At 36.8% G+C, this 23225-nt stretch overlaps 1 protein-coding gene across 1 annotated transcript; it reads right to left on the bottom strand.

The window, feature by feature from the left end:
- Positions 1–2849: 2849 nt before the first annotated feature.
- Positions 2850–22495, bottom strand: LOC132194178 (protein Wnt-1). The gene is made up of 5 exons (XM_059615307.1): positions 22110–22495; positions 17977–18245; positions 6463–6636; positions 5924–6066; positions 2850–4641 (listed from the first exon to the last, which is right to left on the bottom strand). The coding sequence occupies exons 1-5, from the start codon at positions 22214–22216 to the stop codon at positions 4000–4002; spliced, it is 1335 nt and encodes a 444-aa protein (XP_059471290.1). The 5' UTR covers positions 22217–22495; the 3' UTR covers positions 2850–3999.
- Positions 22496–23225: the final 730 nt, after the last annotated feature.

Here is a 23225-nt window from a genome sequence, read left to right as displayed (position 1 = left end):
ATTTATCTCCTCCCGATCCGCCGGCTCATGCAGTAGTTCAAATAATAATAAACCCTCTCGGAACAATATAAATGCGTGCTACCGACGCGGCCATTTAATCTTCATTTAATCCCATCTGATTTTCAATCTGCACTGAGACAATTGATTTTTATATACTAAACAAAAAAAAGTAACCTATATGAAAACAACTAAAGGAGATATTGATTTTTGATAAATTTAAACTCAAAATGAGGGTAGGTTTATGAAATATATTGTGTTGTGAATTTTGAAATGATTTTGATGGGTGAAACTTGCTCATGATATAATTAATATATTAAGTTGCCGTTCTACCCTTTTAATTTTTTTAAGTGATTTATTAACTGTTAATTATTGTAAGTTCAAATTTGGAAATTTATCTAAGATTGATGGCTCTTTTTAAAACAACAAAAATGGCTAAAGTTCTTTAAGAGAAGAGTATATCATTACAAAATATTTGAACTTTAATGAATTAAAATTTTGATATTTTGATTCTTACTGAAATTGTTATTAATCAGTGAACTTCCATCTGCCCTGTCATTGAATTTGAGCAATATGAAAATGATGCCAAACGAAACATGCAAAAAAGGGCAGAAAGCATCCGTGAAAGGAATTAGATCCGTTTCTGCAGTAATTCCAAGTCACTTGAGGCCATTTTTCAAATTACTTTTCTTGAGATATATAATTTAAACTGTTAGCAAAACACAAGGAACACCGAATAAATTGGAGAGACGAGTTATTTTACAGAGTGGTTGGCGAAGTATGCGGTGACAGGAATATTTCCCGTGCGCTAACTAACGAAGAAGGTATTTTGCAAAACGTTGTCTCTCTCGCTTGACTCTCGTCGCTGCGAGGTAAAATTCTGAGCGCGGCGGCGGGTATGCGCGACAGGAATGCAGGGTAAAACGGCCGCAGATAAAACTGGGACCATGTAAAATCATTGCTCAGCAGCTCTGAAGACGCGGAAAGGAATCAGCCCGGAGCGCATAATTTTCTTCTGATTCCACTCGAGAGAGCGAGCGAGCCTGGCGAGAGACACAATAATATTTTTAGTCGCGCTGGAAATATGTAAGGAACTTTTGCCAGTGCGCGCTCTCCGCGAGACTGCAGCATTCTTCCTCAGGAGCAGCTTTCCCTCATTATTATTAGCATGTATTGACTTATGGCGTGGCAAAACGAACGCAGCAGCCCACCCATTGTTGCAATGTGGACAAATAACAAAAAAAAGAGCATTATATATATTCAAATATTTAAAAATTTGCTATGAGACCATCGCAACTCCACCTCATGATACAAAAATTGAAGAGAGAAAGAAAAAAATCAACAAACAGATTATTTTTGTTTAATCCCGATCCCATTTTGAGTTCTCCGGATTTTGATGAAATTTGGTGTGCAATTTCAGTTAGGCACTTCGGAACGGCCAATACTTTTTCCCAATTTTGTTTCTTCAGTTTTTGCCATTACAAAGACTGGTAATTTGAATTACATTGGAAAATGGGAAGTAGGCAAAATATTTATACAGGAGACGCTTTTGTTGCCTATTAATTAAATGAAGTATAATTTATAAAAAAGATTCCTTTTTTAATTTTTGTAATCATTCCAAGCTGTTTTCGGGCCAAAATTAATAGAAATTTCAGAGTCACCAAGGGAAGCGCAAGTTGCATACCAACTTTCATATAAATAGGGGTGCTTCACTTCAAATACACACACATTTGCAAGAGCATCATAAGACTCACTTTACATTAAAATAATTTTTGACAATGCAAAAATACATTTAATTTTTTTTATATACATATTAGTTAACTCTTATTATAATATTAAACTAATTTTCTACAATTTAAATTAATTTTTATTTTACAAATTTTTATTTCAATAATAAAACTCTATTGTTTGTAAAATAATGCAGCACAAGAATTTCTAATTTATTTTTTAAATAGTTTTTTAAAATTTATTTAGTAAAAAAAATATATAAATATATATTTTAGCATATTCATTTGTATTTTCATTATAACAATTTTGCAATGCATTTTTCTATGAAAGGTCCTATTGTATCCTTCTATGTTCCTTTCAGGGAACGCATTTTTATATATATTCACACTTGCAGTTATACAATTTGATGAATTCGCATCCGACGAGTAAATACAATGCTAATAAAAGAGAACCCCAAGAGTTCAGAGAAAGACCTTCCCAGTCAGTCGGCGGGATATTTTTATTCGCCCATTGACCTTTTGTTTATGGGCCGCACTAATAGGTCTATCAGGTATCAGTGCATAGAGAGGCACATCACTCACTCGCTGCAAACGAATTTTCCCACGGGCAATCCACACGTATATTCCTCGTCTCCCATTCGAGCAAAATGTAATTCATTCATGATAATTCATGGAACATTATTCCCGGAGCCAAAAGAGGTTGATATCCTTAAGGTGCGGGTGGCACCCGTTTTCTCTCTCGAAAATGAGAAAATTCGTTCAGACCACACCCATGACAGAGACGAGTATATTATACAATTTTCGCTTTCGGCATAAAAATAAAAATGATCTTGGTCGGTTTTATCGTCTGACGATTCGTTCGACTTCGTGGTGCATTTCGGAGCGATTGTGTCGGGGATGTTTTAATAGTGCAGCATCATGGAGCATCGGGTTGATTCATGTGCCGGGCCATTGTTATTCAACAGACGGCTAGAAAGGCCTAACAATGCGCAGACGTCAGCGTGTGTGATTCGCCTGTCAGTAATCAATTTACCACCTTTGACATCTTACTTAATTGAAATGCCACCTCGGAGAGCTCATATTTTCCGCTCCTCCGCCGACTTTTATGGACTTTTTCAAGCGAATGAGTCGGTTGAATTTATTACTGCTTTTTCGTATGGGAAAGGAGAAATCACAGACCTTGACTTATGCTTTGAAGATTTGGTATTTATTTTTAACAAAAGCTACATCGGATTTTTGTACAAAGTTATGCACAGGTGTCGCGTAGCTAATGCTCTCTCTCTCTCATCTTTTTTTGTTTTGTTTTCTTTCGACAATCGATGTTCCTTTTTTTTCATTCATTATATTATCCAACCTTACAATTTTAGATTGAAAATACATACTTATCAAGGAAGCAAAACGTGTCAGTCTTCAGTTATAGATTATAGAATCTGTTAAGTAACTAAGTGTGTCCTTAATACAAATAATTATTACATTCATCTTTATTGAGTTAATTTTTCACTAACCGCCGAGAAGCACACAATTCAGCAATTTTCAAGTAGACAACCTTAATAGGAAAAGTACTTATTTAATTGTTACTGCGTTTATGTATAGTTGAACTTATAAGTACACAAAGTACAGTGTATAAGTGCGGAAAAACGAGAAAATGCATTTTTGTGGAAAAACACATAATTAAAAAATATCTGCGGAAATCAGGAAATCGTCGAGATGATAAAAATGCGAACAACTCAACACAGTGGAGCTCTTGCTAGCAAAAGCGAATTTTATAATAATAATAATAATAATAATAATATAGAGAGGAGAAACATAAATAGCTAAAAATATAAAGCGGTTCTCTAACGTTAAAAATGTTACAATATACAGACTATAAATGTACTTTCCTGCGACGAATTCATACACATAGTAAATAATTTATATATAAAATGAGCTCTTACGGCTGTGACGGCGCCTGAAACCTCAATTGAAACACACATACTCGCGCAAGTGTACAAAACTTGAACTCGAGGGCAAGCGTATCGGATTTTTATTTACAAATAAAATTAATCAAGACCGTCTAAAAGTTGTGACCTTTTCGAATTCAGGCAATCAAGAGATAATACAATTAAGTATATAATTATTTAAGTCCTAAACCCTATCCACATTTTCAGCCTCTTTTCTCAGTTTCGTGGCAGCGCTGCCGTCACAGTTAAGAGCCCTCTCGCGGCAAATAAATAGAAACACACTTCCTTCTTTCAGTCCTGACTTTTGGGCATTTTTTTTTTTTATTCAATTGCCACTACTTGCACGTGTGCACGATCTTTGTCCTGTGACACGTTTTGCACTCGACCTCGCAGCACCACCGGAAGATGCACTCGCACCTCTCGCGCACGGTGATCTCCTGCGTCACGTACCCTCGGCCGCAGCACATGAGTTCGCAGCCGTCGAGGCCGATGGACGTTTCGTTGCACCGCCGCCCCTTGGTCCCGGCGATGCCCAACTTGGGGTTGCGGTCGCAGAAACTGGGCGACGGCTCGAAGTAGACGAGGTCGGTGGCCCCCGGCGTTTTGTGGTCCGGGTTGACCGGCTTCAGCTGGAAGTTGTACTTGCCACTCTTGCCCCCGACCTGCCCCCCGGTGGCCGTGTTGAGCAGAGAGTGCGAGCCGCGGTAGTTGGAGCGGTGGTGCGTCCGGCTGTTGCGTCCGCGCGGCGAAGGGTTGTTCAAGTTGGCGCCGCTCGAGGCACTGTTGCTCAGCGGGGCCAGGTTGCTCCTCAGGCTGCCGGCGTTGCTGACCATGACCTTCGAAGCGCCGTCGAAGCGATCCTTGAGTTTGTCGCCAACCACTCGGAACGGGGGCAGTCGCATCCAGCAGGTCTTGACGGCGCAAGACCCGCTCATGCCGTGGCACTTGCACTCGCGACGCATCTCCGAAGATACCGTCTGAAATCAGAAAAGGGCAAAACTTTCATTATAAGGACTGAAAATTGAAAATGGAAAAAAATAAAATTTGAAAATGAGTGATTTTATCGTTTTTCTTACGAAGTATGCGTAATAAAAACGATTTGAAGATGGGTTAGCAAAGTATATTTTTTTAAATATCTTTTTGACCTTTATTTTTGCAAAAAGGCAAATTAAAATGTTGACAATTGAAGGTGATTATTCTCTTTTTAAATTATTAAGTTCCAGCTCGGAGATAGGGCGCCTGATTGAGCAAGGTAGCACATTAGGTCGACCCTAAAGAGTGGTTTTTATTCGGGGGGAAATTTTTCACGAAACCCAGAATTATAAATAAATTTATGTGATTCGGCATTTTTAATGCAGACGGTAAAAAAATTAATTTTAAAGCCATTTTTCTATTTCATTTTGTAATAAGTTTTGTATGATTCTTTATAATTCAAATTATAATGCTGAGAGAAATCAATATTAGCAGTCTGGCCTGGCCCGTCAGCTAAATTGAGTTTACTTTTTATCACTTTTTATTTCATCAAGTGCTGGCCAAGTTAACTTAAAATTTACAATTAGCTGATAGGTGAATTTTGCCTTACTTTTTATGTAACTATTTTCTTTTTTCAATCTCACGCTTTCTTTGTTATATTCATTTGTGTTACAAAAAAAACCTACAAAAGATGAGCAAATATTTCACAAAAGGCTCATTTTCTTTTTATTCGTTTAATGTGAACGCAAACATCTCTCCGCGTGTTTTATTAAACAAATGAAAGAGATCTTCTCAGGGGTGCGCTCAGCAGCTGGTTGATATATCACGGTGTTTACTCTGCGCATTATCACTTCAGCAGAGTTTAAATGGGATAAATTGCCTTGTGTGAATAGGTCCCGTGTTTTTTTTTTTCGAATTGACTAAAGGAGAGAACCAGGTCAAAGTGTAAACACGCGTAGTGCGGTTTGGGCGATTTATATTAGTTGTAATGGCTAAATTGCTGGCAATAAAGACGAGTTTACATGGAAATGAGTGCCGCGAGTGTAATTTGAATTTATGGAATGGGCCAGGCAAACATCATGACTGCGGGCCGTTTGTCAAAAAGGAAAGTTGTCCGTCGTGTTGCATCTCGCTCACAAAAAAGAAAGTGTATACATTTATTTAAGTTGATTCTTCTTAAGAAAAGCATGAATTCAAAATATTTTATTAACATTTAATAAAAAGACAAGCGATATGGCCAGTAAAAAAATTAATATAGAGGAAAAATGTTGGGAAAAACGCGCTTACCGCTCGACCCGCTTCGTTGTTGTGCAAATTCATTTTCTCACGCTGCGTTCTTCCTCGCTCTCCGGTGTCTACGAATTCTCTGGAGAACTTGTAGCCAAATGCAAGGTTGTCGGAACAGCCGCCCCATTCCCAATCTCGTCCGTCTAGAACAAATAAATGAAAATTGATTAAATTGATTAATTTATTTAATAAGATTTGTTGGAAATATAAATTGGTATTAATTATTAAGATATCGTTTAATTCAATCTGGTTCACTTGGCATACACGACGCACGCATCTAGAATTGCTTTCAATTTTTTATGTATTTAACAGTGATTTGATTTGAGGCTTTTTATATTTTTCTTTTACATAAAATCTACGAAAAAAATTTATTGAAACCATGACAGGTATTGATTGCAAAATATTTAAAAATTGCATTTTTCACAAAAATTTTTAAAATTTCTATATTACATTAAAAAAATTGTAGATAATACAAAATCATAATTTAAAATAGAAAATATAAAAAAGTTTAAAATTATTATTTAATAGTATTGACTTACGAGTAACTCCGTTGGCAGCGCCGTTTGTGGTGAGTGATCCGAGGGCCTGCACCGCCCTTGGGTGACTGTAATCGCAAGTGCAAGATTCAATGGAGCCCTCGCTGCATGCTCTGCTAACGGCGTGCGTTACAGCTGCACTCGTAATCGCATAAATGAACGCCGTCTCTCGACACGCTGCAATCAAACAAGACAAAACATAAGATTAGAGCATTTCTTTATTAAATAAAGTAAATCGAATGATATTCAGAGAATTCGCTTTTTATGCTTTCAATGAGATAAACAATCGATTTTAATGTTCCAAAATTTAAATTTTATGCTTCAAATTTCTTTCGATTTAAAAATTGTAAAGTGATTTATAATTAATTTTAATTGAATAAAAGGATTGTTTTGGCGTGTTCTACAAGAGAATAAACAAATTAAATTGAAGAAATTGACTTCTCTTGTCTGTTTTCGCATCATTTGTCATCGACAGAATAATTATCAATCGAGTGCAACGTGATCTATACTTGTGTAATTTATTTTAATGCGCACGGAGCTCTGCAGAGCGAAAGATGAAATCGTCCTGATAACGCGCATTGTTCGCAGTCCATTGAGTTTGTGCTGTATATTTTTGCTTGAATAACTCTCGCCGTTCGCAAGGCGTGGCTCCTGATCATTATTATATTATGCGTGCAGGCAATAATATATAATTTTTTTTTTTTTTTTGTATATAACACCGCCAGCCGCGCTTGCAGAGGGAAGAGAGAATAACCGCTTGGCAGGTAATTGAATCCTTTTCAGCTTCTTTCCTATGCACCGTCCAATCTTTTTTCTCTTTTATATATATCTTGCTGATTGCCTCTCATGGGACCGAGCAGAAAACTCAATATCAAACTTCCGGGACGCCCCGTCGCGTTGTACATTTTTTTCAGCATTTGAATACTCTATATTTATTCTGCATCGTGTTTTTGCGAATCGGCAATGAATTGGAAACGAATAATTTGACTTGTTCTCAAACACACACATCTTTGAATGAATATGTTTTGAATTGAATCTGAACGAAAGGGTTTGACGCAAAAGGGAAGAAGAAGAAAATAATATGCTGGTTGGTACGATTGCATGCTGGGAAAACCCCACAAGACGCCTACAGAACAAACAAAAACTGTTTGCAGCTCATTGAGCTTTTCTTTATTTATTATCGAAAAGGTTCAAAATATTTAATTTCTTTTTCAAATTATTTGAACCTTGTTGTGGAAAACGTTCCTCAAATTTTTATGAGGGTGATTCAAAATCCTAACCTGATGGTCCAGGCTAATTAATTCCGTACGGCGGGTAAAGTTTGCTTGGGTCAGAGGTTATAGGCTCTTGGAATTCGCGCACATTATCTTCCCAAATTAATAATTTAATAAAAATCTTTTAAAAAGAAAAGAAAAAATTAGCTTTTACTTAAATTTCTACAATTATATATATTATTTACTGTGCCTGCAACTTCTGTGCAAAAATTAAAATTAGTCTAAATCCATTATTTAATCTTCTTTGTTGGAGATATCATGAGTTTGAGCCATGAAGCTTTGCGATTATTAATTAACATCCGTACAGTTTGAGATCAATGATTCTGTCATCAGCGGCACCGCAGAGCAATAAAAATAAATTATCGATCGCTCCCTTCCTCATGGACGCTTTTTCAATAAGCTCTGACTGACAATGAGATGAGAATGAAAATGCTTTTATTGCAGAGAGTGATTCCAAATGTATTATTTCCCATTTTTGTGCAGCTCTTGTGAGGCCTTCAACATCTTCATCTCGCAGGGAATATATACACGATGTCATTAGACATTATACTCCCTAAAAGAGGCCCCCTCAGTGCGCCTCAACATGCCCCCCGCTGCATGAGCAATAATTCAAAAAATGCCTCCAGCTCCCCCTCCCTTTCAACGTGAATGTTCATGCACACAACAGACACACACGGTCAGCTCATGATAATATAACCGATAATAACATTAACACAGCCTCCTCACTCGGTCGTCGGAAAGATTAATAATTTAATATACGTACGGGATGAAATAGATGTCAAAGTTAACACTAATTTAGTGCCTTGGCCGCGCAGTCTTTTGCCTCTTTTTCTTTGATTTTTATATAGAGATACTTTTACACTTTTCTCTCTGCGAGAAATAAATTATCGCCGCCGCCGCACGCATGGAAGCATCACCGCGGGATTAAAAGGAATTTTGTGTTCCGGAAGTTTTTATGTTATTAATAATTTATTTTCTCAAGGTGCCTGCTGCCGTCGCTGCAGCCGCCGCGAACCTAAATTAACATTAAATTCGTGTGGACGGTTGTAAACAATGGGGCGGTGGAGGGCCAACGGTATCACAAGAAGTGCCTAATTAAAGTCACAACAAAAGCCACCCCATTACTTTGTCATTCTATCAGCTCTTGCTTCACAAAGGGTTTGAGTAAAAGTGAGAGACTTTTTGGAATCCTATAGAAAGAGCATTTTAATAAATTTAGTTATTGCGTCAATTTTAAATTTTTATGCTTCAGTGAATTAAAATCGTTTTGTAGATTGAAAAGTCAACTTGTATTTTCTGTTTGTTTGGATTAAATGGATTTAATGAAGATTTCATTGCATTGCACGCCCCGAAAATATTAAAATTTTGATAACTTATCCAATTGGAATATGACATGTTCAACTTTGCGCTAATTTAGAAAAATTCATAACGTGCGAGCTATTTGAAGTGGTCCAATACATAGAAATAAAGTGACTTCAACACATAATATATAAATTATTTTATATGAGAAATTAACAATTTATTTAATATTCAATTTACTTATTAAATTTAAATAACGCAAAATATTTAAAAAAAATTTATTTTGTTGCATAAAATTTTTTTAAATATATATTTTAAATTATAAATAAATTAAATGAGTACAAAAAATTAATATGTATAAGTTAAATTTTACTTTATAAAATTTCAAAATAAACATAATCATGTCAATCAAGGATCACTGCGGCAGATGGAGTCTTTTTGATCTCCGAAGGTTTCTAGCCAAATTCTGCTATATTATTGTATGCCGTTTTTCAACAAAGCTGAATTTAAACAAGATGAACAAATAAACAATATAGTATATATTTTTTTCATTGGCTGTGTTATTGTCTGAAACGTTTATAATTTTTACCAAAATTCAACGCAATTGAATGATTGAAAATAAAAGTAAAAACAATTTGTCGCTCTCTCCATATCTATTTGTTCCCCTTTGGGTGCGCACATTAAAACATAATATATTTTTTACGCTCTCGTGGCCGCTAATTTATTTAATACCGGGGATAAAATTCCAATCGCTGACGGCAACTCGACGCCGGACCATCTCTCGTCAAATCCTTTTACGCGCTCGCGCAGATAGCATCTTTGGCAACGCTCAATATCCATTAGGCCATTAATATTCGAGGCATCTCTCTCGATAATTGAGCTGTATTGGGCAACATAATTCATTATACGGCTCTGGATTTTGTGTGGCGAGCCGTAAATTAGGCCCGCCGCTGCTGCCACACGCTTGACACAAACGCTTTTTAAATAATAAAGGTTCGAAAGCAGTCGTTGAAAAAATAAGAGGGACAGAAAAAGAGACGACGACGAAACGGGGCAGTAAAAATCCAACAACAGGGAAGCTAATATTATTAAATGGTCTCGGGCCAGATAAGTAATACTTCACTTTTTCTTCGGCTCTCACAAAACGCATCTCTCGTATAAAAAAAGCTGCGCGACCCTTTTTGAATGGGATTTGTATTTTGCCTCACAATTGGCGGGGCAGAGGTGAGAAGCGCAGCGAATTACCACCTACCAAGAGACGCACAAAAATCAGTACAATTCCTGATAATGGATTCCAAAAAAGCGCTCTTTCGTCAGAGTCGCGCGCATAATAATAATGGGCACCCCTTATGCAGCGTAAAAAGGCCATTCATCGCCCATCATTGAGAAAGAAAGTCGTCGTCTCTTCGGCGCAAAGCAGGTTTTTTTTATTCTTCAGCTCAAAAACTTATATATATTCTTATTTTTCCACTCTCGAATAAGAGCTTGAGCGACGGGATTTTTCCTGCAACTCTCGATTTCTATGGAATTCCGAGCTATCAGTCTGGTTGTACAACTGTCAACGTCAGAGTGAAGGGCTTAAGAAGGGGCAAATCACCAAAGTCATTTAAATAAAAATGAGATATTCGGAGACTTCAATGCCTGCAGTTCAAAAAATCAATTAATATTGTTAATATATTTTTTAATCCTCTTAAAATTTATATTCAAAAGTATAAATCCGTAATTAATCACAATCGCCGCTGCGACTAATTAAATTTACGAGCTGCCTAATGAGATATTTGTTGCTCTCAAGGTTTCCCGTGCTCGACCAGTCGGCCGCGCAGCAATTATTTATTACCAACATAGAACAAAACAAAGCCTTCAGTGAGGAATTCATCCGCACGGCGGTAATTTATGATGGTGCTGAAAAAAGCGCACCGTGTTTCCTCTGCACCGTCCCGTGATATTGGTTCATATGGGGCATATAATATTCGAGAGAGCTGCGAAACACGAAATTGATTTGAGCTGGAGCGCCGCATGTGGTTGAATAAATAACACAATGATCATCGCGTCTAATAACTCTTCTTCTTTTCTGATATATCTCGCTCTCGCTCTTTGGGTCACCGGGGTGGTCGATCCGCTCACAGCTTATACATTATGGAGAGGACGGAGCATGAGAGAGCAACTGGCCGTGGAGAATTGGAAGAAAAAACGCGCACACAAAGGAAAACCAGCGAGAATCCCCAATTTTTTCCCATCTGCAGTTTTCAAGGGTTTTATTTTTAATTTTCAGAAAAGAAGCCGCGAGATTGGCTCATGTTTTACTCTTTTGCGAGAAAACCTTTCCACCTTTCACGATTTTCTGGAGATGTTGACCTATTTCTATTGAAGTTTCAAGTGGCTGCATCAGATTTTCTCAAAAGCCTGCGTGTTTGTTTCTGGACAGTGTTGTGGTCAGCTATGCGTGAAAAGAGGAGAGAGGTCATGTAGCATGTCAGTGAGAGATTATTTTTTTCTGTAAAAGATCCTTTCTTGCTTGGGGAAAATCTTTTGATGGTTTTGACACAAGTCCAAGAAAAGACATCTCTAGCATGATTTGTAGACTATTGGAAAAATATCTCTTTGAATTTTTTAATTCGCTCAAAAATTCCCCTTGACCCTCTGATCTTTGTTAATTGCGTCACTGACTGCAAATAATGTGAGACTAGAATTAGTAAAATTAAATTATTTTGGGACTTTTTCAATAAAATATTCAATTTTATAGATTTTATAGGTGACTTTTCTAGTTTGTATTTTAAAAATTCATAATGGGCAAATTTGAGACTTTATTTAATAAGTAGTTTTATTCCAGGATTTTTATGTTTGACTAAAATATTTTATAAAATACACATTTGATTTAAAAATAATAATTTGTATTTAATCTCAAGTGTCATTTGAATGCAATTAGGAGGCGTGAAAACCGTGGCACATGCAGCAGGTCACTTTGAAGCACAGCTGCGTTTAAAGAACGCCTTCACTTTTTTTTGTGTTTTTGTTGGAAAACGTCTCCAATTAGTCTCCAGAGACGTGCTGGGATCGCGCGGCGAGACGAAAATGATTGATTCGGCGTGCAGCAGAAAATTGAAATCGTTTAGAAAAAGTGATCGATCGAATGCCACCCTGCAGCAGAAATGCATATAGAGGCGCTGCAGCGAAAACAAACGGCATTTCCGGCTCTCGCGTTCGTCTCTGGCGCGATTCATTAGGCTTCGATTCCGCCCGATCGGAGAGATAATAAATATAATAATTCAATCGCCCGGTGGAGTGAAAGTCAGCGAATTATTAATATTATATAGCTCGCCCACGAGGAGGCAATCAATAGCTCCGTGTGTGTCGGGGAGAGAGATGATCGGTGTTTGAAGCGCGAGCGACCACATGAAATATATATTGAATTCACCTCTCTGCTGCCCGAGGCGCAGCACGAGAAAAGAGAATTAAGACGTTTTGTGGTGCAAGGAACTTGAAACGTAAAATTATATTTTACGTGTGTGTTCGCTCCTGTTGTGGTTCTGCGCAATTTGGCAACTGTAAATTTTTAAAGTCAATTCCAAAACAATTTTTTAAAGCGATGTGTTAAATAAAAAAATTATTCGCAATTCAAAAATTATGTATAAATTAAAAACTGTTCATTCATTCTAATAAATTTAGACCTTACTTATCAGATATTTATTTAATCAATTTATAAGTTCAGAGATTGAAAAAGAAATTTGCATGATATTTTTTTTTTAGTTTGATGAGCCAAAATTAACAAAACACGATTCGATTGGTTTACGGTGAACCATCGGCGGCAGGCCAGGCAGATATGTTTTATGCATATCACGGTGGTCCCTTGGTGGCCCGGCCGAGTCTAGCGGTAACCGAGGCTGCGGTATGTAATTTGTAGGCGGCTGGGAGTTAAGAGATACTTCCAAGTCTATCATTACCTCCCCTCGGCCGGTCAAGAAAGGAGCCGCCGACTTTTATAATGTGAAATAAAGAAAAAAAGGTGAGTTAATAGCAAGGTATTATGTGTAATATAGCCACCACTTGTGGGCTGTGTACCCAAGCAGCGAGAAAAGTGAGATGCGTGCGCTTGAATGCCTCATGCCTGTGCATGGTGTGCCTGCCTGTGAGAATATTATTATAAGAAAGGTGCCGCTCTCGTGTGACGCATTCTCGCGCCTCTTGCGCGCGCCTCAAAACACACACACTCGATTTTAAATCACTTAAAAACTTTTAATTCGGGGCATACAAAAAAATGTAACAAAGCGTTTCTGTTGAATTTATATTTTGACGCTATTAATTGCAAAAAAGTGAGGAAAATAATAAATTATTATATCATGTTAATTTTTCTCTAAAGACTTGTAGCAGGAAATTACAGATTTCTAATCCGCGTCGCAACTTGAAATTAAAATTTCAAGAGAAAAATGAGAATAATAGATTAAAATAAAATTTGATTGCAAATAATACTGGCAATATGGTCCTAATTCATCATTGGAATATTTTTTATTAATTTTCTTTTTTCTTTCATCAACGATGGTAAAAATCACGTTTTTCATTCCACGAACGTTTCTCCCTTGCCACTTAAATAATGGCGATTAATTCAAATCTTAGCTTTGACCAAATTTTAAACTTAAATAATATTCTGTTTTTAGTAATATTTAGGTTTTTTTTTAATAAAAAGACCATTTAGCCTTGAAGTGGCACTTTCTTTCGGTCGCATTGAGTAATTACGTTGATCCATCTTCCCAGCTCCATTTGTCTTAAATAAAACCCTCTCGTTTTATGTGCTCGGTAATCTCGGATACTAATAGTGACGATAAGCAGCGTAAGTAGCAGAACACTCGCTCTGATCCCTGGCGCAATCGACAAGATCAACCGAGGGCGCACTCGGGCCTCTCGAAAGAAACTCCCGAAACGTGCCCGCGGGAGTCACTACGGACCAGGGAAGGAGAAGAGCCGAAGAGCAGATGATCAGGAATATTTTACCAAGAATGAGGACCACTTCCTTTTTCTTGGTGCGATAACCTTGCGTCACCTGCGTTTTCATATATACTGAGACGACTGTTTTATGGCTTCATTATTCGATATCTCGGACTTAAGAGTAATTACGTACTCTCCTATAATTGATGATGGTAAGTGAGAGGGGAATATTACGCAAAGGAAGCATTTGGTAAACTTGCGTTAATTTTTAGAGACGTTTTAAATTATTTAAATTCATTTATTATTTATACTAACATATTTTTAATATTTATTTAATTTATTTTCCATTCATAAAATTTACTGTTTTCTAAAGTAATAAATTTATTTTTATACATTTATTTTTTGTATGATGTTGGTATGATTTTTTTTTAATAAATCAAGTTAAATATAAATGATATATTAAAAATGTGTATACAAAATTTTGTTTTAATAATTTAATTTTTTGAAAATGATTTATGTAAAAATTATGTTTGAAGAGATCAACAAATTTTATAATACAAAAATAGGAATAAAATAATAAATGAAATCACTAATTTGAACCGGCCTTTATAGAAATTTTATTACAAAAAATTAACCTGCATCTAACCTGGATCAACCTGGATTTTTGCAAGGATTTATTTTTGCTACGTCCAATCCAGGACTCTATTTGAATATAAAATCAAAATTTCCAGAGCTTGCATGTGTCCGTAGAAACAAACACTAACCGGAGGCACGCTCACCTATCGAATAATATATAAGTATTTTTCGATTTGAATTTTATTGCACATCAACCTGCATCACGGCGGCCGCGGCGTTTTTTCTTCGTTGGCTCGCTCGCGCGGCCGAAAATAAATTCCCCATCTCGTGATATTTGGCGCGGGCAAAAAAATAAAAGGCCCACCTAATAGCTTGTAATTGTGGCCATCACAGAGTGGTATAATATACAGCAAATGCGTGCATCCAGTGCCGGCGGCCGTGCTGTAAAACTCGCGCGCTCTCGAAGATCTCCCATGACACGCGGGCATTGGCGTGATAGCGAAGCCCTATTAAAAAACAGCCGCGCGGAAAAAGTGCAAGAGATGATGATAATGATGATGTTGTCTGCTCCTGGCGCAAAACTATACACACCAGCGTTATATTGCTTTACAACTTCTTTTTCTCTCTCTTCTCTCCTCTCTCTCGCGCGCTGCTTTTTTATGAAAAAGATGAGACCACCCTGCCGCCTATCTTTTTTCAAGTTTGCCGACTCCAAAACTAATTATTGCCCTGCGCTGGGCATTCTTCTATAGCGGTCTCTGGGTCATTATTTCACGTGTAATGTTTTATAAGCGTGCGGTTGATGCGCGTTCGGCACCTCTCGCCTCCCATTCCTTTTAATTGAATTATCAATTTTAAATCGTTCTTCCTGCTAAGCCATTGGTATTAGCTAATACAAATTTACACACAAATTGTTTTATTAATCGTCTCAACATGCTGCCTTTTTGAATAATTAAAAAATATTTTTTTTAATCAATTTGTTTTTAGAACCTTTAAATATAGCTTTAATATTTACTTTATTTAAATTACAATTAATAAAGAATTCGTTTCTTTTTTTAAATATATTTAGAGCGCCAATCAAATTTTAATGCAAAATTTTAAACAATAGTGTTATATTTCTGAGTGATGAAGAAATCTTAAATTTAAATTTTATTGTACCATTTTGTAATTTTATAAAATTGACAAATTGTTTCACATTCAATTTTGGTAACTTTTACCGATTGTTTAAAAATTTCAATACCCTTACAAAAATTAAGCATCTCATTTACCTATTTATTTATTCTGTGTCTTTGTCATTTGAACTGCTGCGCATATGTGCTGGAGAGCTTTTTCGATTGTTAATCTTTTGATCTATTAGTTGAACTGCGCACCAACTAAAATCAGTGAAATCACTGAAAAGCCTCTCTTAAAGCCCCCTGGTCTTTTGTGATGCCCTTTCAACATTGCATTTAGTTTGTCAACCGGTCTGGTCTGTCGTCGATCGTTTTGTCCTCCCTCTCGCTAATTGCTCGGCCAAATAGAGCAGCTTTGATGTGCTGCTGCGCTTGCATGCAATTCAATAAACATGAAAAAATATACTCTTTGGTTCCTTTCAATTGGCCGGCGCGGTGCGCTGACCATGAGCATTCAAAGAGAGCAAAGAGGCCTTTTGAAAGTGAGCTTTATTCGGTTCTAATTATATGTCGTGCGCGCGTGTGGACAACTCTGGCCGCCGCGTCCTCAACTAATTGCCATTGCTATATAGGAGAGAGAGACCCTTTTGAAACTGCTCTCCTCACTGATGTCCTTCGAGTGACATTATATTTTCTATCTTCTCCGAAAGCGATATAAAATGAATATAATTAATTAAATATGCTGATAATTTTAATTTATAATATCTCCTTATAAAGCAAAATTATTTTAGAAAAAGATCAGAAAGGCATTTTTTTTTATTATTATCTCAAATTACATTCATTTGAAATGGAATTCAATCTTTTTTAATTATCAAAGTGGTCAGTAATTCAAGATTAATTAAAAAATTTAACTTTTGTTTAAAAAAATTTAAAATGTTAATTGAATTTAAAGCGAAAAAAAATATAATTAGGAATCAATCAGACTAACAATATATATATTCATGTTTCATGTTTGGAATCGGATCTTTTTTTAAACAATTAAAGATTTCACTTGAATTGTTGTTTTTAATCCTCCACTTAGAATCATAATAAGACCTTAAGGGAAAAAGCGTAAAAAAGAAAAATGAGCAGCAAATATGGTGTTTAGCAAAAATCTCGTATGCTAAGACGCCAGATATCAAAAAAGACTTGAGAACCCACATAAATGAAAACAATAATTATTTTAATTAAACGCTAAATTACTGAAAATATTTAAGGAATCAACCACGATGTTACTTTCAATTGAAATTATGTTCAGATTTTCCTCGATGGGCTGATTTAAAAAAAAAAACTATTCATCCAAAACAACTTATTTTTTTCCCAATTTAAAATTTCAACTTATATATTTTCTTTCTCCGAGGTAGAAAAGTGTGAAATATAGTCTGTGATGCAGCGAGGAGAGGAATTTCGCTGGTGGTGAGAGAGGTGGAGGCAAAAAGAATGAGCTGCTGGATTATTCAGACCGAGTGCGTGATCGGCATGGAAATGGAGTGCGTGGCACAACCAAATACATGTTTAATAACTCAAAGCAATAAATTACCCGGCGAGAGCGTTGTCCTCGTATATTGATTAATTGCCCAGTCCTAATTTGGAATTAAAATGCACTGCGCGAGACGCACCGAGAGCTCACGAAATATCACTTTTTATCACAGCGGGCAATCGAGATCGAGAGAAGCAACATCTGTTTACGTTCAAAACGGGGTGTAAAAAGTGGTTTTGTCTTCGCTTGAAATTACACCGAATGTAAGTAGCACGCGGTTTATTTTTAATAGTTTTTTTTTCTTTTCAACACAAAAGTAAGAGCATATTATTTGTATGTTTGTTTTCAAAGTGGAGAATCCAGTATTGCAGCGACTGAAATGAATCGGATTTCTTTTTTCCTTCGTAAAACTCGTGCCGCGAAATTTTTAATGCAGGTCAACAAACATTGCTATCCCCGGCACGCATTGGCATCTCTCTTGGTCTGCACTCAATGCAGCCTGTGCGGAGCTATATGGCCTTATTTTACTCTCTCTCGTCTTTTGTGCAGGCAATTAATTGAGGTTTGCGTCGCTCATTACTCTTTTAAACACTAAATCAGGACAAGTACACGGAAATCAATCAGACTGCACAGACAAAGCGATCAATGAAAGTTTCCGCACGCCTATTGAATTGAATTTATATATTTCTATTACTATGAAAACAAAGTCATTTTTTTTCTTTTGAAAGCAAATTTTCTACAATTATTAAACGCGACCCGCTTAATTTAATTATGATTTAAATTTTATAATTGAAAGAAATACAAATTTTGAACTCACCTCGATCCACAATTTTGCCAAAGAGATTCTTGCCCCTGAGGAAGTTTTTCGTGGAGCAATTCCAGCGCCGGTTGTTGAACTGGTACTGGCACTCGTTGATGGCCATGTTGGCCCCCTTGGACACGGCCACTAGGACGCCGGGGTTTTCGCGCACCAGACGCAACTGCTTCCGTCGCAGCGTCGAGTGGAAGTGCACGGAAGGGTCGTACTTGGACATTCCAGGGACGTTGGGGATCAGATTGTTCGGCTCGCCGGCTTTCGCAACTCCCCTGTGACAAAAAATAAATAAAAATTAATGCTTGCAAAACGCACTGTTAAGGAAACCTTTCAAACTTGCAATTTGAAAGCAAATTATCTACGAAGATATTTAGAGCTTTATATGTATATCAATGTTAACTATGTATTATTTCAAGAGGAAAGGACGCACGAAGAATATTTGTAAAAGTACAGAAATACAATTATAAAATCATTGCTAGGCGAATAACAATATACATAGTTTTAGATTTTAAATATTGCTGACAATTCAATAGTTAAAAGATGACAACAAACAAAAACATATAAGTAAAATATTTTTATTTTATACAAATAAATTTATTAGCAAAATAACTAAATTTTATTAATGTAAAAATATTTAAAAAAAATATCAAATCTGATGAATTAATTTTAATATTTCTTAAATATATAAAATGTAATTTATAATTTTAAACATTACCGCAATCAGAACTCTTAATGCTCTTTAATTGTTAAAAATAAAAAATAACACTCGTCTGGAAGGAGATTAATATTTTGCAACAAATTAAATACGCCTTGATGTTTGTGGAAACTGTGCCGCCGAACATGTATGTCTTAACCAACGCGTTGAAGGAGTTTCCTCTTTTTCCTTTCTCTAATCGTATTCCTTGAAATTTGCATATATCCGGTAGCTGAAAAGGCGAGGAACGCCCCGCACGCATCAGCAAAGTGGCCAATTAGCCCGCGATGAGAAATGGTGGGCATTATCAACAAAGTATCGGAGCATAGAGCGACACATTTGGCCCCTCGCTTATTGCAGTCGACAGTAACTAATTATCGCCCGCGCGCGCCACGGATCGAGTTTTAAGTCAATTCAGTGCGTGCCGTGCTGTCTGTCAATTTGCACGACGCCCAACCGCGCCCTCAGACTCATCCTCCAATTTTTTGTTTTATCGTTTTGGTTAAGAAAAATAAGATAAGGAAAAGGTTATGTTTGTTCAATTTTTTTTTATGCTGAGCAATAAAAAAAATTATTCAAACTCTGAATTGAATTGTACATGGATCAGGTTTGCGCGAGAGCAAAATTATTATAATTAAGACATTAATTAAGAAACACAATATACAGAGCCAAATGTTGCAAAAGAGAGGTGGGATTTTGCTTCGCTCTCACGGTAAAAGATTGAAAAAAACCAGCAAACAAAAAATTATCCTTCGCATTAAAAAGTTTTTCAATAAATAAAGTGAGGTGACTTCTACAGTCTCAGAATGGTCACCTTGACCTTTGAACCCCAAGATGACAAAATGTCAACTAAAATATCAATGATTGATTTGGTTTTCTTGGATTAAATTTTATTATGTTTCAAATTTACTTGCCTGTTAACCATATCAAATGATCTATTTTGATTGGGAAAAAACATTTCACTACAACATTTCTTCATAAAAAAATAATAAAAAAATCTAAGTTCTCTGCTATAAGATAAATATTTTGAAACTTACATACCATTGAGATCAAGTTTTTCTTTCCAAAATAATGCCCACAATTTCAAAAATTTTCAATCAAAAAGTCCTAATCAAGATGATGAGAATAGATTCTCAGAAAAATGATATTTTTCGATAATTATATTAAATCCTTGAAGATCAATGATAGAATTTTGTTGCGGAAAAAAATGTTTTTTAAGTTCGAATCTTAATATTGCAAAATACTAAATGATTGATATTCTTTCAATGAAATTCCCGAAGGAAAATAATAATGTCTATAAATAAAACATAACAATTATTTTATAAAACTAAATTACTTCAAATAAATCCAGTTAATTTGGTTCTGAGAGTAGAACTTACACAAATTTTAGTTGCACGTTGACACAAAATTGACTGGCGATTTTGTCGTGCGGCTGATCACCTCAAGTTTTTCCCGGAAGGTGGACATCGCAGGAGCGCGCAATTTAATAGCAAAGAAGGCATTTACAGTAAACATTTGCATGATTTACGTCGGCCGCACGCGCAGGACAGAAAAGAGACGCATCACAGCAGCACTCACTCAAAATATTTTTGTTTCAAAAATGCTCAAGCAGCCGAAGCCAAGAAATCATGCACATCAAACGGCGCGCGGTGTATAGCAGATTTTCGTTTTAAAACGTCGCAACGCGAGAAATATACGACGCCGGCGCTCGCCTAATAAATATTTCCGAGCGCGGCGGCCGGAAAAAGAGTCGCCGCACCACGCGCGCTGCTTTTTGTGGCGCGCGCGATCAAAAAATAAATTTATAATAAATGGCAAAGGCGGTCGAGTGGAACCGACGAATGGGTCTGTCCGTTTGGCGGCCGACAAGTGGCCGTTCGCCGCCGATTCGCGGCCCCACGCGCAGCCCGCACTTTTTCCGAGAAGTTTCCGAAAGGGTGCATGGAAAAGGAAAAGCGAAAGAAGCTCTTTATGATTTGCTCCTTCGATGTGCTGCTGGACAAGAAGAATCTCGCCCTCGCCGCGTCAAGAGGGATTAAGGGCCACACATGTTTATCTGTTTTGGGCCAATTTGGCGCTGAAGGATTCTTCGGGGCTTAAAGACGCGCCGTGAATAGCAAGCGGGTCTCTCTTTCTTTCCCTCTCTCAAGCGCTGCGATCAGTGCGATAATTCGAGTGCAGTTCCTCTTTTTATTATCTTTTTTCAATAGCTCTATTTCTTAACAGAGAGCAGTGATACTCTCTTTTGTTGACAACATAGTATAGGTACAAACAATTTCAGTCTAACAGTTCTCTTGCTGCACTCTTTTGTCAAGTGTAAATAGACAAACTGAGAAAATAGACGCAAAAATAATAAAAAATTTTGTTAATAAAAAAAGGGTTTTTTAATATATTTTGATATCAGTTCACATTTTTTGCAAGGGAAAGGATTTGTGCCGTAGTAAATTTGTGATTTAAGTAAAAAAAAGAACAAAGTGACAAACCGTTGCCTCTTGATATAATAATTTGAGCTTTTACTTTTGACGCTGCCGTTTTTATTCCATCTATAAGGTGCAGAGTTTTCTCCTAAAATTTGATTCACTCTTTTTTTCAATAAGTCGACAACTGACACTGCATGAATTCCTTTTGTAAATATTGGCTCAGCGTTGATTGATGCAATTTTTTAGCGATTTTAATGGTTCTTAAACACTTCGGTTAATGCTCCCGACCTTGAATTTCATAGCCAATGACTTTTTGTCATTTTCAAAGTTTGGCTTGATATTTAGTCATATTTTTAGACTTGTTTTTCTCTTTAATTAATTTTAATGGAATAAAAGAAATATGAAGTTAATGTATTTTTATTCAAGTTTCTAGATAAGTGCGCATGAGTTATAAATTTTCTATTGTTATTATTATCAAGATCTAATATTAACAATGTGAGTCCTTCAATTATTAATAATATTTTTATTGAATTAAGGTTGCACTTGCACTTGGGTGGTGTTAAAAATGAAATATTAAATTATTAAATTTATACTACTATATTGCTTTGTGAATTGTCTTTGTCTAAAACCACTGTGAATAATTAAAAAAAAATGTAAATAAACATTTAAATTAAAAAAATTCTTGCCATGACTAAATTAAAGAAAAGTAAGATATAATTTAAAGTTATATTTTAATTTTTGTGTTTTATAATATATGCAAATAATTTCACAGAGGAAATGCTAAGCTAAAATGCTTCCATGGAGTTCTGATAGGGGAAAAACAACCTGCGTGAATATATAAAATTCATATTAATTTGACTGTGGTCAACGAGTATTTCCTCAAATGCCATATATTACAACATCTCACGACATCGCCAAATTTCGGTCTGGAATCTGTGTTTCCGAAAATGCGATTCAATTTAACAATTTTGTCCCTTCCCCAAAAAAGTTCAAAGTTAATTAGCATAGGGATTATTACTCACCACCACTTGCTGCCGTGTCCTCTTCTGTCCCTGCCACCCTTCTTAGCCAGCTCGGCCACGGTCACTAGGGCCAGCAGGGTGAGCAGCACTGGTGTCCTCAACCACATGGCGGATTTCGATATGGATCAGTCACAAAAAAACAAACAAACAAACAATCCGCGCGAGTTAATTGGAAAACGATGATGTGCACTCGGCGGCGGCGGCACTATCGAAGCACATGGACTGAGAGGTCTGTCTATTAGGCGGCACACCACACGGCACACGTGGGTCAACTGCCTGCGGAGCGGCGGCGGCGGCTGCGGCGATCTGGCCGTTCGGTCCGTCGGTTTGCTTGCGGGGCGCTACTTTGCTCTGCTCTCGGTCGCGCGCGCGAGCTTCTGCGTCGCTCTTGATTGATGGCGGACTGAGGGGCCGCGAGGAAAGGCACCTTTTTCAGCCGCGGCCTCCGCGTAGGAGGGAGAAGGGGCGGCCAGCGAGAAGAAAGAAAGCACCGGCGACCCACAACAAATCATGGGTGGTGGGGGGATGCGCCTTCAGTCGCTTCAGGTAAATCATCCCTCGACGGCGCCTCCCTCTGCCCCAGCAACGCACGCGGGGGTTGTTTCGCACCTGTGGAGCAAAAGCGCGGTCAGTCGGCCACTGTGTCACGCGGGGGTTGAAAATAAAAAAATCCCAAGGGGTTAAATATTTGAGCTCTTTTGTTGGAAAAGAAAAATGAATTTCCACCTTCATTCAAGAATTTTTATTGGGCTGTTGATTGTTATTTTTCTCAATGATTTTCATTTTCTCCACTACTTTTTATAAATTGCAAAGGGCAATTTTTCTGCATGTGAATTTAAAAGCATGCCCGAGTCAAGCAAATGGTATAATATTGAAGTTTTAAATGAAATAAAAAACTCAATTTTCATGAGACATAACCGAGAGTCTAGGACGTGTTCAATGTTAATTATTGCAATTGTTCAAAAATCAAGTTTTGAAATGCACTAAGCAAAATAAACTCTGATGCTTCTGCGCAGAATCAATTCACAAAATGAGCAGTTTCAAAATTTAAATTGGGTGGTGCCTTCTGCACCACTAATAAAGGGCACAGGCCGATTAAATATGGTTTTTTTTCTC

Source organism: Neocloeon triangulifer, unplaced genomic scaffold, assembly GCF_031216515.1.
Source record: "Neocloeon triangulifer isolate White Clay Creek 2 clone unplaced genomic scaffold, ASM3121651v1 ptg000006l, whole genome shotgun sequence".
NCBI classification, from domain to species: Eukaryota; Metazoa; Arthropoda; class Insecta; order Ephemeroptera; family Baetidae; genus Neocloeon; species Neocloeon triangulifer.
Note: the sequence above shows the minus strand (reverse complement) of the source record. Positions and strands in the feature narration are given on the sequence as shown.

Excerpts from the sequence above, each read along its gene's own strand:
- LOC132194178 (XM_059615307.1), bottom strand. The coding sequence starts at position 22,216 with ATGTGGTTGAGGACACCAGTGCTGCTCACCCTGCTGGCCCTAGTGACC. Across the intron at positions 6,637-17,976 it reads TGGCAAAATTGTGGATCGAG|CGTGTCGAGAGACGGCGTTC; the intron begins GTGAGTTCAAAA and ends GTTTGATTGCAG. Across the intron at positions 6,067-6,462 it reads CGCTGCCAACGGAGTTACTC|ACGGACGAGATTGGGAATGG; the intron begins GTAAGTCAATAC and ends TATTTGTTCTAG.